Here is a 16,415-nt window from a genome sequence, read left to right on the forward strand (position 1 = left end):
AAACAGCAAGAGCTCTCACAGCAACTGAAATAAATGAAGGTGCAAAAGGAAGAAGGTGAAAGAAGGGAGAAATTTATCTAGTCTTCAGCAGAAAATTCTTCTTGGATGACCATGACCCCTATCCCACACCAAGCTTAGGGAAAGCAGCCACTAGGACAACAGCTTCATTCAAGAACAACCATGAGCTTTCTCTTGGGATTTCATGAGTTTACTCATGAAGGATTTTTCAATTAGTTAAGCTAGGGAATAAACATCAAATTCATCTGTGTGCTGAAGGCTTTTGCTGGGGACAGGGAGGTAAACCTCAGCCCATTGGTTTGCAAGGCCTTCCTACCAGCTGCCTTTCAAAAAGGCCTCCTGAAGATCTCCACCCACAGCTTCCATTACTATTTTAATTACATGAAAATGAATAGGAGGCTTGAAACTGAGGTGAAAGATTTCAGAGCACTGTAACACACAGGGTACTATAGTCTGCTTCAGTGGTATTCCTTTAGCATTAGGCCAGGTGGCATTTTCACCTATAGAACCTAGCCCAAATCTGCCAAGGACGAGTAGGAGTTTAACATTCATCAACAAGAAATCCGTTTGCACAAAGAAGATTGACTTGTTCATGCAAGTCTGGCCTTCAGCCACATTTGCAGAACCTGTAAGTGTCCTGTACATCTAACTGTTGTGCAAAGCTGGTCCTGAGAGGCCACGTTTGTGGTGCAAGAGGGAAAGGAAATAGGCTTATGCTCTGGAAATCCACCACAGGAAGAACACCCACCTCCTTTTGAAAGAAGTTTCACACTGGAAGAATAGCAGCCTTTTGGCCATGGGCTGAAGTGTCTACTGTGTGTTGTGCCAATGAACACCTTTACTTTGGAGCTAGAAGAGCCTGGCAAACATTAAGTTAAACAGTTCAACAGATGCCAGAAAAAGTGGTAACTCTGGCAGATCCCATTATAACTATTAGAAAACTCAAAAGGTACTTCTCAAGGCACCCAGGAAGCTATTGGTCTACTCCCTTGCCTAGATGTATCTTACAGTGACTACACAACACACCTTCAGACTGGCCCGGGAGCTCAGCTCACAAGCCTTTTCATTTCCTTTCTATCTTCATGAGTTACCAATGAATGCAATTCTTTTTTCCCCCTTTCTCCTTTTTAACCCTAAAAGGAGCTGCATTTTAAGCAGTTACAGCTTGGAGCTCTCCAAAGGAAGAGGTTTAGTCTTCTTGGTGGCAGGGGTGAATGGGCATAGGTGTTTCTTGCCAGTGACTAGTGTGTAGGGGAGGCTGTGTGCTCTGTGCAGCACCGCCAAATTAAATACCTTTGGGGTGTAAATCAAAACTCCCTGCAAAGCTTCAGTCTGGAATTCTGCTGTTCTCTGGTGTCACCGGGGCCAGCAGACTCGGGGGAGGGGGGGGGTGGTGGAGAGAGGGGGGATGCTATCATCCAGCCACCTTCTCACCGCAGCAATTAACCTCAAGCAAGCACTGGCACGAAGCTCCTGCTCTTGCATGACTGCAAGCATTCCTCTCCACGGAGTTTATCATAAAGCACCAACTATCCATAAACATCTCTGGGAAGGGCTGGCCTGGGTTCACCTTCATGCAAGGAAGATGTCAGGTTCTGGCCGGAAGCCAGCCATTCATGTTTCTTTAAACCTCCTGATTTTTGTCAGCTCTGACTCAAATGACCTTCTCGGAGAGAATAAAAAAAAATTAAAAAAAAAGAAAAAGGAAAAAAGAATCTTCCATCACACCCTTTCCTTCCCTCCACCCACTGTGGCACTTAATCACAGGAGAATCACAGGGGACAATTCCCATGGTGGCAGCGAGTCATGGTCTCCTGCCCCTCTGCTCCCTGCACAGCCCCTTTGCAGCAGAGGCACCTTCCCATTTCCAGCTGGTCTGGAGGCTCCGGGCAGGAAAGGAAAGAGCTTGGAGCTGAGCAGCTGCAGGGCAGGCTTAGGAGCCTCCATCACAACACAAGCCAGGCAGGATGGCCAATGCTGGGGACAAGTCCAGATTGTTCTGCAATACCACAACACACAACAGTGTCCTCCCAGCACGTAGCACCCTTTGATTCTTCCACCCCACGAAACCTGAACCATGCTTCATGATGGCGCCATGATGTTGTATTTTGCAGCAAGCCCACACAGTGGCCCATCCCTTCATCCTAAACATACTAAAGCTTTAAGCACATGGTCATGACTAAAAGCAAGAAAAAAAACCCCAACCTTTCCATATTCCCCTCCGCAGCAGCTCCTAAAATCCATTTAGCTTTCCTGCTTGGAGCCATTCACCATATTTCTGGTGCTCAGACCCAGGTTTGATACAGGAACCCGCAAGTGACCCCTCCTCTTCCAGTTTTTGCCCCCCCCAATACTGAAAAGAATAATTACTCCTCCACAAGAAGGCAGGAAGACATGGCACCAGCAGGAGCAATTCAGATCAGACCCCCCCAGCAGATAATCAGACACAATATCTTCCCATGCTGTGCTGGGAGCTCTGATCTGCCTTGCTGATGAAGCTGTTAAGATTAGGCCACTGCTGGCAGTAAGATAACGTGATGTGAGTGTTTAATACACTCACACCAGCTGGGTGGCCAGCCTAAGCCATCCTTTAACTTATTTGCTGGTTGTGAATATTCCTCCCTCTCTCCTTCCCATAGGATTTTAACATCCCTGTGAGGAAAGCAAGCTCCAAGCCAGCAAAAGCAAAGACCAACAGGCTGCTTAATTAACTGCCCCTCTCCTAGTTGCCACAGCTTGCCAAATGCTGGAGAAACCCGATTCCACCTGGTAATTAAGCACTTATGGCCCGAGAGGGACCAAGACAGCAGGGAAGCACAGCAGGGAAAGGAGGGGATCGACACCATAACCTCCTGTGACAGCCCCCACCACAGGACCATGCCATTAGCACCAGTGCTCCATGCACTAACGATCCCCCAAAGGGACAAAAGCTTTTAAATGACCGTCAGTCCCTTAAATTAAATCTTAATTGGTCCAAGAGCTCCCTAGAGGGTTACACAGAGCAAGAGAGGCCTTGTTTGCCAGCCAGAAAAAGCCCTGCTCTCAGACATGCCTTTGAGTGTTACCTGCACTGTTTAACAGGTATCCAAGAATTTGCAAAGCCTGGCTGCCAAGTACTCCAGCCTGATCCCCCACTTGCCCTGCAGACTCTGCTGGGTCCCAAGAATTCTTCTTTTTATCTTCCATCCTTTCAACCAGCCTCAACTTCAAAAGGAGGAAATTAGTGATTCTATAACATTTCATCTTGTTTCTATTGCCCGACCTACCAAAACAAAGGAGGGAAAAACAAAGAACTGACTCTCACCAGGAGCATAAACAGGTTATTATAGCAATTACATACAATAAGGGCACGTATAAAGAGGAAGCCACTAAAAATGGGCTGAAGCTTTAGGTTTGTGCTCCCGTTGAGACCAGCTGGGCAACCAGTTTGCAAAGGTAGTAGAGAAGCAGAGGATCTGTGAGCCCAGAGAAACTCCCCACCAGGTGAAGCACGCGTGGTGCTGGTTGCAGTTGCAAGTTCTGCTGCCAGCCTTGCAGGAACAATGGTGCAATCCCACACCCAAGGGTACAGAAAGTAAATACAGAGTCTTGGGAGAGGAGGGCAGGAGAGAGAAGGTAAAACTTACACGAGCTCAGTTTTAGCCATACTGTAGCCCCCACCCTGCATTATTCCAGGCTCTGGCTTCCAGCACTACAGCTCTGAAGGCTGCAAATCCCCAGGTGAGCCAAATGCAGCATCTTGCAAGCACACAGCACAGCTGAGTTAGCTCTGGCCTACAGCCAGAAAGTTGCCACAGAGAATGACAAAGAGGAGAAGCTCTCAAGGAAAGTTAGTCTTTGAAAATCCCCTTCCAGAGCAGCAGTGAGCCATCAGAAAGCTACACTGCAGGCTGGCCCTTGAATGGAGGAGGGAGTACAAGCAGTCCACCCACCCAGCACACCCCTGCCAGCTGGGACGTTTCTAAGAGACACAGCAGATGCCACCTACGTTGGCTAACAGGATCAGCACACTGTGTGCGGCCCCGGGAGGCTTTTGCCCACACAGCTATTATGCGATGCATGATGTGCCCCGGGCGTTAGGGGATATTTTGCTGGTGCTGTGTATAGATAGCTGGCACTCATGGGAGAGAGCAAATTTGTGGTGGGTGTTTGAGAGGCTCCAAGCAAGTGTTACAGTAGGACAGGGAGCAGACCAGAGACAATCCAGGGGACTAAAGCATGCATTTGAGGCATCCGTCATCAATACATCCCAGGTATCTATAGCTGTAAATCTGGAGTCAGGCGCCTTACAAAGGGCAGAGACAAACAAGCCCTTACTCCACCAGAGGATGAAAAAGCCTCCTGCAAGGCCAAAGCAGAGCTTCAGCGCCCAACAAGGCTTGAAATCACTGCAATGAGTGCAAACTCCCAAACACAGGGGCAGTGCACTCAGCCCCTGAAAGGCTGCCTGAGCAACCACAGCAGCCAGGTTTCCAATGCAAGATGTGAGCTGTCCAGAGCTGCACAACTGTCCTGTCCCACAGACCTTCCAGCCAAGGAGAACCCAAACTTGGCTTGTGGTGCTGCAGGGCTGGTAGCAGAGACTGGAGAAGTGCAGCAGAGAAGGTGAAAGCCCATCCCTACCTATTCACAGGAGCACTTCAGTAGTTAACAGCTAAACTGCCACAGATTGCAGAGCAAATTCCCCATACAGGAAAGCAAACGCATATCTCGCAAGCCCTTCATGTCTTTGGCTTATAAATACATTCCTGCTTCTGCAGCTTCAGCCAGGACTTCTTTTCTGCTGCTTTCCTCTAAGCTGAGGAAAGTCGGAGGGAGCCACCCATTTCCAGAGGGATAGCTTTGTGGATGAATAGGAGCAGCAGAGGAGGTGTGGGGGCTAGCAGCCATGCTATTACAATGTTAATTCCCTTTGACTTGCCAGCATTAGAGACCAAACACTCATTGTCATTCTTTGTCTTTCATAGAAAGAACTTCAGCATGGACTTAGAGTTTTTTAAAGAGTTTTAAACATACCAGCATAACCTTAAAATCCTCAGGGCTGTATTTGTATGTTCTGGGGTGAAGCCTTCTTAGCTTTCCCCCTTTGGAAGGCAGGTACCTTCTTTAGGGGAATGGCACCTGCATAGTGTGGTAGGTTTCTGTGAGTGGCTCAACTTTTAGGGAGAACCTACACAGTAACAGCAAATAGCACAGACTGCAGTTAATACTACAGACAGACAAGAGGTTTTTGCTTCCATATTTTAACCAGAGCCTCCTGACCTAACATTAAACAAGCAGGTTTTGTCCCACCTTTCCAGCAAGGGCTACTTAAGGAGTTTAGAAGCTGAGGGACAGGTCCTTGCCAGCACTGTCTACAACGTAACCAAGAAGGACTTGGGTTACCTGTCCAAGGTCCAAAGTGACGTTGACCTGGTTGAACTCCAGCCCCCGGGAAAGAGGGGGGCTCTGCCACCAGCGTTCTGTCCCATCAATGGCATTTGTTATGGGGTGAGCCTTGTTGCTGTTTGCAGAGGAGCAGATGTCACAGTACTGGCCCTGTTGGAAAGTACAAAAATAACATTTAATTTTAGCCAGAAAAATGAGGCACCAACCAGATAGGTATCACAGCAATTCAGAAAATATAGGGTGTAGGCCTGCTAATGCAAATCAATATATAAAACTTTTGTTTGCACCAATTTAGAGCACGGACAGAAAAAGGTACAAGAAAAGACTCAAAACCCCCACAGTAACAATCCAGTGTACAACTGGGCTACTCTAAGAAGCATTCCTTCTGTATTTCAGATATGCAGTAAGCATTGGCAAAGGGGCCCAGCCACAAAGAACTAGGTGCAAGGTGCAGAACAGTATGCAGATGGAGAAGCCACACCACAATGGGAAGTGGTAGCTCAAGCTCCAGGGCCACCAGCTCCTCCGCTGAGGCTGCCACTCTCACCCCTGTTGACACCCTGAGATCCTGACCCAGACCATTCAGTCATTCCTATGGACCCAGACTGGCAGTTCTTCTGCCCAACTCCCTGCAATCTGTTTCTTGTCAACCTATTCATTTCACAAGTATAGTCCTTTCAGCCACATTTTCAAGCTTAACAGTCTAGCAGCCAAGTTCCTTTTGCTGTTGATGCTGCAGCACAAGGCCAGAAAGGGACAGCCTCTGCTGTCAGCTGGCCAGGGACCTAGCTGCAATAACTTTTCTGCCTTGCTTTTGTAGCACGGGTGGTTTTGTCAGCTCCATGGACACACTGCCAGAGAAAACAGCTCTGCAACTTTAACAGCACCTCCTGAGCAGGATCAGACAAAGACCTAAGCTGTTAGGGGCAATTCTTTCTTTCCCATTTAATGCACAAATGAATCTGACCCCTCTTAAGGAAACCTGCAAATAGCCCTGAAAATTGGCAAGTTAGTTGTTTTGTGGAGCCACTATTCTGTCACTTGAATTGCTGTTACAGTCGAAAGAAACTCTGTTACAGGCAATTTTCCTTTTAAAGGTGCAGTTATCCCCAGGCAAGCAAGCTGCCCTTGCCTGTCCCAGCTGCTGCCAGCTTTAATAATATATCAGGTACATGATCTCAAGACAGGTAATCTTCCTGCTTACTGCATCTGCATCCCCTACAAGGGCTGAGGCAAGACAGAGCCACCGCAGAGGATGTGATTTTCCAGATGCCGCAAACTCTGGAGGAATCTCAGTGCAAAGGAAACAGATTTCACAGCATTCTTCCCCACAGCCACGTGCTATATTATTTGCAGGTAATTATGCAACACAAGTTGTCCTGAGCAAGAACACCTTTTAATTAACTCCTCTAGAGATTTGAAAATAGCAGATGGGCAAGCACAAGGCCAAAGAAAGGGCAGTTGAAACCATCCAGGGAGCTCCCGCTGTACAGAGAGGTCAGGACAAGGCTCGTTTGAACGTGCATTGAGCGAGGAGGGAGAGCAGACCAGATAAAACTGACCCAACTCTTCAGCTCAAACCTTTAACGGGAACCGGTGCAACAGGTTGTGTGGAAATTTCTGCTGCACAATACACCACACTGAGGCAGGGGGAGAAGCAAGACAAGATTACAAAATGGGAATAAGTAACAAAAAAATAGTGTTTTCATACTTTAAATTCTTGCCACAGATGTGAAAACCATTTTGAACCCAAAGTTCACACTGATGGGCAACAGTCAATTCAAGTTCAGTATGAGGGAACTAAAAGTTAGGATCAGCTGCTCCACATTTGTAATGCTGCTGTTATCCCTCCTCACTGCTGTGCAGCCTGCATTCGTTAGTGGCCACTGGGCTGGTTAACACATCAACAGCTGAACTAAGTTTGCTGTTAAAAGTGCAATTAGGCCCTCTGATGCACCAGTTGCTCATTAGTTGTCTCATTAGAGCCAGACCTAAACCCGGTGAGAATCATTTCCAGCTATTTGTATTTTAGAGCTACTCAAGCTCCTGCACAGTGCTTCAGGTCTCTACAGGAAAGAGAGAAGTTCTGACATCAGCAGAGGATTTTAATTAAAAAGCAATTGTGAGCTGCAGGCTTAGTGGAGACAGCAGGTTGCCGGGGCAGGAGAGGCTTGAACATCACTAAGGTACACCAAAGAAAGAACTTCAGCAATGCACGAAGTTGCAAGGCAGCTTAGAGAACATAAAGCTGCCACTATCAGAACCCTGCAAAGGGAGGGAGATAAGGAAGGAGGTCTGAATGGAGGGCAGCTTCCAGAGACCTGCAAGGCCTGATCGTGTTCCTGCTCAAGTCAGTGGGAACTTTGAAGTTCCCCTGAGCATAAAGACTAGCTCGGCACCCTGCTGGTACTGCTTGCCTCGGGGAAAGCTGACGCTTTGTCCCCGTTTATCTGGCCCTGCCATGACCCAACCTCAGCTCTCCCCACCTAATTTATCCAAAACCAGAGAGAGTGGGGCAGCTTTGGCTGCTGGAGATGAGGTAAGAAGGGCAGGAAATGGGGGGCAAAAAGTCCAATGCTATCATATACGTAAACATGGAAAAGACACATACCAAGAGGTACAGCACCGTCACCCGAAGCACAGAGAGCCCTGGGCTGAGCCAACTTCCCCCATACTGCACAGCACCACGCACGAGACAAAAAAGCACCAGGCCAGATGGTCACTGACTACTGCAGGATATCAAAAGAGGCTATCACTTAACTCGGAGACATTCTGGTAGGAAACAGCTTCAGACCTCATCTCTTACCAACACCTGGAAGAGCAATAGGACAAGACCTGCGGTTACCCCCAATACTACTCTAGCAAGCATAGCTCAGCACTGCAATTCAAAGTGCGAACAAGTGCTCTGCAGCAGCAGCGCTTAGGTGAAGACGGGCTTCAGATGAAAGCAAAAGCAGCACCGATTTGAAATCAGTGAGGTTTGTTGCATATTTTTAAATTCTAAGGTCTGTAATTACTTCAATTAATGCTAGTAACTTCCCTTATTGTTATACTACTAATCTCCTGAAATAAAGTAATCATCTACAACCCTGTCTCACTCAGGGCAGTGTACAATCCTTGCCAGTTTTGGCAGGTCTCTTGAAGAGCCCCCAGGCAGCTGGATGGGATGGGGAACATGAGCACACAGCTATGCCTTTGCAGAGCTGTCTGTCTTGGAAGACAGCTACAAGCATCTTCAGTAAAGCTTGATCAGAAAAATAAACCTATAATCTCTTTTTTGTCTCATCTTCAAGACATTATCATTAAGGTAGGATTGCCCCTGCTGACTAGCAAGCGGGGCAAGGGAACCAAACCTCCATGGCGAGTCGCTTTCCGCACACCTCAGCATCACTGTGCATCACATCCTTGCAGACTGAAAAGCCCCCCCCAGTTAGAAATGCTGTCTTCTGCCAAACAGCCCTGAATAAAGCAAAGGAAACTCCTTGAAAAGGTTTACAGCCTTCCCACAACCAGTGCCAAAAACACCGCAAGTGTCTTTAGGGCAGCATTATTTCAGAAAGCTTAACAATTATCAACATTTTAAGACTATAAAGTTTTTTTAAGTCAATGAACTCCCTTTCCTGGAAGTCTTCTACAATGTCAAATGAAAAAAGCAGAAAACGGAGAACTGACTGAACTCACCGACTGGATGATTGTATTAAAGTTTACACTAGATCTTTAGCCAAGCAAATGTCTCTCCACCACCACAGCATGTGGAAATCTTTTGAGTGTCCCAAGAGGCATTCTTCCAGAATTCCTGACCCAAACCCCCTTTACACCACAGCCACACCATGCACGAACACCACTGAGCAGGTGAATGGAGAAGGGAAGGGACTCTGGTGGGACACGCAGGCAGTGAGGACATACATGTGGAGTTCATTATTGCTGTTTCAGTCTGCTCAAATTGAACACTTCCCTCCCACCTCCCGCTTCGCTTTAGTCACCGGGTGGTGCCAAAACCCCTAAAGGGGATGAACTGGGAACTCTGACCTCTGCTCCGACACCTCCTGTTTCCTCCCCTCCCTTTTAGGTGCTCCCTGTGGTCATGGAAAGGAGCCACTACAAAAGGATTTTTCTAAGGCTTTCAGACTGACCGAAGACTACTGGCCTGGGAAGTGGTGCTCTGATCAAAGTGACCACGTGCCAGAGCTGCAGAGGAGATGGGAGGATGGGAAGGGGTCGCTGCAGAAATCCACAGCTGAGGAGCCCTGCTTGGCAGCGGGGCAAAGCCAGGAGGATGTGCACACCCTGCGGTGCCAGGAAAGGGCTGCGCTTGAAGGATGAGTTACAACTGTTCCCAAAGCTGGTACAGCCTGAAGGGTTTATTTGAGTCACCAGCATCCTAGTGCAGTGTGCCATGCTAAGCTAGCAGCATGGCCGGAGCACAGGTGTAGAGTGATAAACACGTGCCCACATTTGCTAGCTTTTCCAGGCAGTCTTATCCTCCCAGTTTTGCTTGGCAGATCATTCACGTTTGTTTTCAAGTGCACACAGTGGCAGTCACTTTTTCACCTTTCCCTACTACCTTTACGTCACCGTAGGCACAATTACTACATCGAGGTCCCTGTAAGTCTCCTGCTACTAATACTTCAAGCTTCTTCAAGTTACATTATTTTACAGTGCAGCAAAGTGAAAGAGATCACTTTAACAGTGGCAAAACTCAAAGGAGGAAAAGTCAGCTTTTTGCCATCCAGTAACGTCTTCAACAATTTCTACTACATATGGAGCAAAATTCCATGTCATAATCACACAATAGCCAGAAAAGAATGTGGCCAGAATGAGAAAAATGCTTCACAGAACATCTTATGACAAAGCTGTCCTTACAAAAAGGCCAAGAAAGGCTTGATCTGGGAAACTGATTTTTCCAAGGCTTTTCCTTACTTTCTTTACATACAACACAGACGACCCTGTTGCTCCATTGCAACAGGTGAACTGGCACTGTGAACCTCATAAGCAACAAGCAGAAAATGCTGGCAAGCAGCAGCTGGCAGCTCCATGGCAGGCTTCAGGCTGCAAGAGCATTTCAAATCAGAACTGTTCTTCCCAGACTGGGCTGCCCTGGGAGGGGGCAGTGGGTCTGGAGTTCCTGCAACCAAAACTAGTGTTTTACAAGCACGTTTACAACTGTTCTTTCCTTTTCAAGAGAGCCATAGCTGTTAAACTGCTCAGCAGTTTTTACCATCTGCATTCCTGGCTGCAAGCTCCTTCTGGTCCTCTTAAAATGGGACCCCTGAGATAAGTCACCTGACAATCGCTTGTAAAATTCACCCTCTTAACTTTCTCTTCTGCTCATCCCAACACCACACTGAACACACAGGGAATGGCGGTGTTAAGACCCATAAAGGTAATTATTACCACATTTATCATAACGATTCCCTGACTGGCAGAGAGGCTGGTTTGCTCAGGATTTCATAAACATAAGGAACCGACAACTCTAAAAATAATGCCGCAGAACTCGGCAAGCCGCATTTCACATGTGCGGCTCCTGACAAGGCACGGAGAGAAAGAGCACGTGCGTCTCATCGCCCCAACTGCTCCGGGGGGCTTCAGATGGGCTCCCGGCGCCGGTGCCCAGGCCTAGGCAGGGGAGGATGCCCTGGGGACCACCCCTGCCTACCCTCTGGCCCCTCTCAGAGCGCCCCCCGCTAACCCAGCGGGCAGGCCGGCTCTGCCCTGCGCGCCCGGCTCGGAGCTGCCCCGCTCTTCGCTGCGGTCTCTGCTCTGCCCAGCCCCGGCGAGACCCAGCTCTGCCTCCTCCCGCACCGACGACTGAACAGCAGCGGGGGAACGAGGGCGCGATGGCCGGGGGAGCACAAAGGGGCGCTCGGCTCCGCCGCCCCAGCGAGGCTCCACAAGCCGCCCGCGGGCGGGTGTGTGCGTGCCCCCCCGCCGGCCGTACCTGGATGGTCTGGTTGGGGTCCCCCCCCGCCACCGGCCCCCCGACCAGCTTGCAGTACAGGTCCTCCACGGCGCGGCGGCTGCCGGCGCCCGCCGCCTCCTCGCCGCAGGTGGCGGTGGCGGAGATGCGGGTGCCCTCGGCCAGGTTGAAGTAGGGCGGGTGGAGGCTGTGCCCGTTCACATCGCTGGGGAAGGAGGCGGGCGGCCGGGCGGCGGCGGGCAGCGCCAGCAGCAGCAGCCACAGCAGCCCCATCCACGCAGCGCCCCGCTCCGCCGCCCTCGCCATCTTCACCGAGGCTGCCCGAGCGGCAGGGGCGGGCGCGGGCGGCAGCAGCACCGGCCTCCCCCGTCCCGCCGCCTCGACACTGCGCGCCGCGCCGCCGTGGACGCGCTACTTCTGCCCCGGCGGCGGGGAGGGGCCGCCCGCCCCGTGCGCAGCCCCGCCGCCCTTAACCCCTTCGGGGGCCGCCGCCCGCCAGCCCGCCTCGCCCCGGGAACCCCCTGGCCCGCGGGCAGCCGCAGCCTCGTGAGAGGAGAGGCCAAACGGGGTGAAGGGATTCCCCCCCCCCCCCCCAATATGCAAGGGGGACAGGATTCTCAGGGAAACAATGTGCCTATTGTATCTGCATTGCCTGGGTCTCGCCCGCTGGTATTTCAGTACGTTAAACTCCATTAACTGATAGATCGGTTTATGTCCAGGAAAAAGCTCGATTACTAATTAACAAAACAGTAAAAGGCTCCACAAAAGCCATTTTCCTCTCCTCGGGGTATGCTGTTGGTTCTCATTAAGTTTGGACAGGGAAAATTTGCTTCTGCTTTCCCCAGAAAGGCTTGCTGTTGGGGAAAGGCTTTGCCTCCTCACCTACGGGGGAAAGCAGCGATAACTCAGCCTTCGCCCCATCCCTCTGCTGCCCACAGACCGTCCCTCCGTGGTGCGACTTGCAAGGGCACGCACGCTGCCGGGTCTTTATGTACTGCTGGGGGAAGGTGCTTTACAGATAAGAAAACCGAACATACTACAAGAAGTCATACATGACAGTACATAAATTAACTCATCAAAACACTACTTTGATTTTTCTAGCCCAGACTTTTTTAAATCCAAGAATTGCACAATACACACAAAATGTTGTGCCTGAACTGGCCAATGCTGTTTCTTTAAACTAAGAAGATACAGAGTAGACCACCGGAGATTGGGTCTGCACTCCATACAGTTGGATTGCTATGGTATTTGAACCTCGCAGGAAGCAAAACAAGCTCTTAAGCATGTCCAGGTCTTCACAGGCTGCTGCTGGGCATTTGGTAGCTGCCTCACATCATCCTCTTTGTTCCTCTTTTGTGGACAGCCTAGCAGGAACCAGCCCTCTTGGAAAAGTTGGTGTCTTAAATTTGAAAAACTCTTTAAAAAAAAAAAAGCATTGTGATATGTGTAGTTAATTCACATATGGCATGTACCTGGAAGGCTATGCAATTACACTCATTTCAGCACTTTCAAGGGACTTTGAAAGATCCCTTTTACAGTATCTAAAGCACTGTATGTGGCCTATCGTATAGTGATATATTGTAAGATTACTGTATAGCAAGAGAGGAGCCCTGGTCACTGCAGTGGCCTGTGCTGCAGGTGGTCAGACACTCGTGGCCCTCCAGCCAAGTGGTGCTTGGGAAAGCTGCTTGGTCCCAACATCAGGAGGTGGAGGACTGCAGACCCACATGCCATCATGAACCAGGGAGCCATCCAGTGCCAGCTGTTTCTCTCCTGGCACTGCAGAGTGCGAGATCGCATTAGCATGACATCAGGACTTGTGAACGAAGGGTAGTGAGAGGTGCCTGGTTCCACATGGCAAGGAAGCACTGAAGCACAGCTGCCAAGCCCATTCAGTTAGAAAGACTTCCTAAAGGGCTTTCAGACATCTTTTAACCCCTTCCTGCTTGACCATCTCTTTGGAGATCTTTCCCCTGGTTTCCCCCACTTAATGTGAGATCTTATCACTCAGCAGATGAATATAGCCTTTAAAAGCTTAATAGAACCTTTCAAGAAAAGAGACTGAGCAGTCTTTGCCCTTTAAACTGCGCTTGAAAATGGGTAGCGTGCTCTGGGGAAAGTGGAACAGCCACCTTTGAAAATACTTGTGCTCTGAAGTAATCGTTAACTAACATGTTTATGTATGGGACACCAATACTCCATAGGACAGGAATTAAGACTTCCTTAAACTTTGTCAAATGCCATATTTAATTAGCTACTTACACCCCATGGCACCTCTGAATACGTAAAAAGAGTTAGCAAGGAAAACTGGCCACAGATTAGGAAAATAACTTTCTTCCATCCCCACAAGAGAGTTACGAGGGGGAGAACACTTAGGCCCGTCTAATAACCCTAATCCCTCTAGTGGTAACTTTGTGGCACGTAATTAATCCCTCCTCCAAAACGCAATTAAGGAAAGTGAAATCACAGTTAGCACGTGGGTTTTGTGGCACGGGCTCAGGAGCACCATGCAGAAAAAATGACCCTTCTGCAGTCTGAACTGGCCTCTAGTCGGCCACAGAGCTACTTTGCAAAGACAGTTTGAAGACTAAAATAGGCTACTTATACTGAGGGGGTCTGAAGTTTTCCAAGAAGCCATGGAAATGGTTTAAAGAAAGAAGATTCTGAGGTTTTTTTTCCCCGCACAGAAAGAAAGAGGCAGAGAGTTTATAGCTAAACATCCAATTTAGAGGTTAACAAAAGAGTTGAGGTTAACAGCTTAAACTCCTGTCCTAATGCCATCTCTGTTCAGCCACACTCAGGAAAACAAGACATATTGGCTACTCTGGACTGGACACAAGTCCCATCTAGTCCAACATCTCATCTGAGGGCCACCAGCAGCAAAAATTTCAGGTGAAAACCTCTGTGGGTGGGCAAGGAATACTCTGCTCCCAAAAAAGATGTCCCCTGATCTATAACAGTTAGAATTTAGCTTGAGTACTGGAGCCTTTCTTCCATTTAATAACCATTTTAAGCACTAACTTCAACAGCCCTGGACATTTATCATTCATGTTGTTATCTGCTCTGATCCCTCAGACTTCTACTAGTTTCTTGAGACTAGCAATGGTGCTTCTCCACTCAGCTTCACAAAGCTACTGGTCATAGTGACAGACTCTTAAATAACAGGTGTTAAAGCGGAAGAGGCTGTTCCATTTAACCAATCCACTACCAGTGAATGCAGAAAGAAGAAAAAAAAAAAATCCAGCCTGTAGCAATCCTGTTCCAATCTTCTCTGAACCTACAGGTAGCAACATGACTTCAGCCATGCTGCTATCCATCTGCAACCATTAAAGGCATCTGAGTTCCACTCTAGTTTTTAATTTTGTCTCCCTAAAAACTGCAAGACCATGAGAAGATTGCCAGAAGATGCCATCAGAAACCACAAGCTCTTTCTTCAAGCAAGTTGTAGAATGACAACAGGGTTTTGGGAGTGTGGAGGGACAGGAAGAGCTTAAGAGAGATCTGAGAACAAATTAAATGTTTGGGCTCCCAAAAGCTTACCTTCATGAGGGAATCCAGTTCCTAAGTCTGAACAAAGATTCAACAGATTACAGGCAAGAGTTTTCTGATCTACACAGACCCTTTTAACCTACTGCAGAAGTACAGGGAAGTGTCCCACAGGCCTGTCAAGTGAATGCAGACACATTCTGCTTGCTGTGAATAAATTCTCCGGTTTTGTATTGTCTATTACATAGAGAAATGAAAGAAGAGAAATTTGAAGAGAAATTTCCTCACTCTGGGAAAACCAAAATATGGCCAATGGAAAAAGACCACTGCCTTCACATGCTGCATTTCCTAGCAAGGTACCACCACAGTCAGAGCCGTCAGTAAAAGCAGTGCCTGAGCCAAGAGAAACAAGTGAGCATATGGCTCTGGTACCATGTATTGTATAGGAACAGGAACATGTTATCTTACAAAAGATTTAATTACTTTCCTACTACCCTGATGCAAGCAGTATAAAGGAATGAGTTTCCTGAGCTTTGCTCCATGGTGACCTAAGAACATTACACGAAGATCACCAGTTTGATAAGCATTTTGTGTCTTGACACAAGTGTGTCAAGAACAGCTACTAGAAACTAAGAACTAATTCCACACGAGCTGCAACTGAACCAACACAAGCCAGAAGAGCAATCAATATCCTTCAAGCACATCCCCAGCTTTATAACTTTACAAGTTTACCAGAGAAGTCTGTAAAAATAATACTAAAAAAGACGTAAGCAGGTTTTAAGTGAGACTTGCATTGAGTTTGCTGAGTTCACAGAGGCACGGAAAGGAATTCTCTTCCTGTTCATGCAGACCCCCACACAGATGCACATACAGACAGTTCTGCAAACAGAGACCCAGAGTACATTCCCCCTGTTTGTTCTTCAAACTGACAGCTCAATTACAGCTTTTTAAACCCTTTTGCACAGGGGGAGCTAGGGCACAGTTTGAATCTACAGTGGGAAATGACTGAAGAGTTTTGTTGAAGGCATGAGGAATTTGACCAGTATCTGCCTCACTTTCTCAGACTGGTTCTTATGAACACATAAAGCCAAAGGTCAGAAGGGATGATCAGGCTCGTCACACTATCTCATCTGCTATCTACTACAGGCCATAAACTTGCACCCCACAGTGTTAAACCCAACGCAGCTCTGCTTTTATGAAAATATTCCCGATGCTGTTTTTGCAATACTAACAGAAATAGTTAAAGCTGGACAAACCAAACCAGACTGATAAGGCGATACAACAGGAAACAACTCTAGGAAAGACAGCGTCCTTTATATCTTTTCAGAACTGAATTACATGCTGTGAAAATGCAAATCACTAAACCTGAAAAGCATCAGATGAGCATTAGCCAGAGCTGAATTAGGACATACCTGGAATTAACAGTTATTTCCCCCTTTCTCTGTAGAATTACTTTAATGTGTCTTATCTTTGTTTCCTTTATAGTGTTTCCCCTTCAACATTTATTTAAATTCAAAAAAGACTGTTTTGGTACACAGCTGGTCAGTTTGCCATGTCCAGGCAGCACCTTTTAGTTAAAAACCAAAGAAGGCATACATCTGTGTTT

General features: G+C 48.0%; 1 protein-coding gene across 2 annotated transcripts in view; it reads right to left on the minus strand.

The window, feature by feature from the left end:
• Window positions 1-15,064, minus strand: part of LAMA5 (laminin subunit alpha 5) — a 97,084-nt gene extending 82,020 nt beyond the window's left edge. For both annotated transcript variants that reach the window (XM_080403662.1, XM_080403661.1), the window contains exons 1-2: window positions 11,345-15,064; window positions 5,404-5,556 (exon numbers count right to left, since the gene is read on the minus strand). In XM_080403662.1, coding sequence (XP_080259788.1) covers window positions 5,404-5,556; window positions 11,345-11,629 — 438 coding nt within the window. In that variant the 5' untranslated portion in view covers window positions 11,630-15,064. The remainder of the gene's footprint in view (window positions 1-5,403; window positions 5,557-11,344) is intronic.
• Window positions 15,065-16,415: the final 1,351 nt, after the last annotated feature.

Source organism: Falco punctatus (assembly GCF_963210335.1).
Source record: "Falco punctatus genome assembly, chromosome: 10".
Lineage (NCBI taxonomy): Eukaryota > Metazoa > Chordata > Aves > Falconiformes > Falconidae > Falco > Falco punctatus.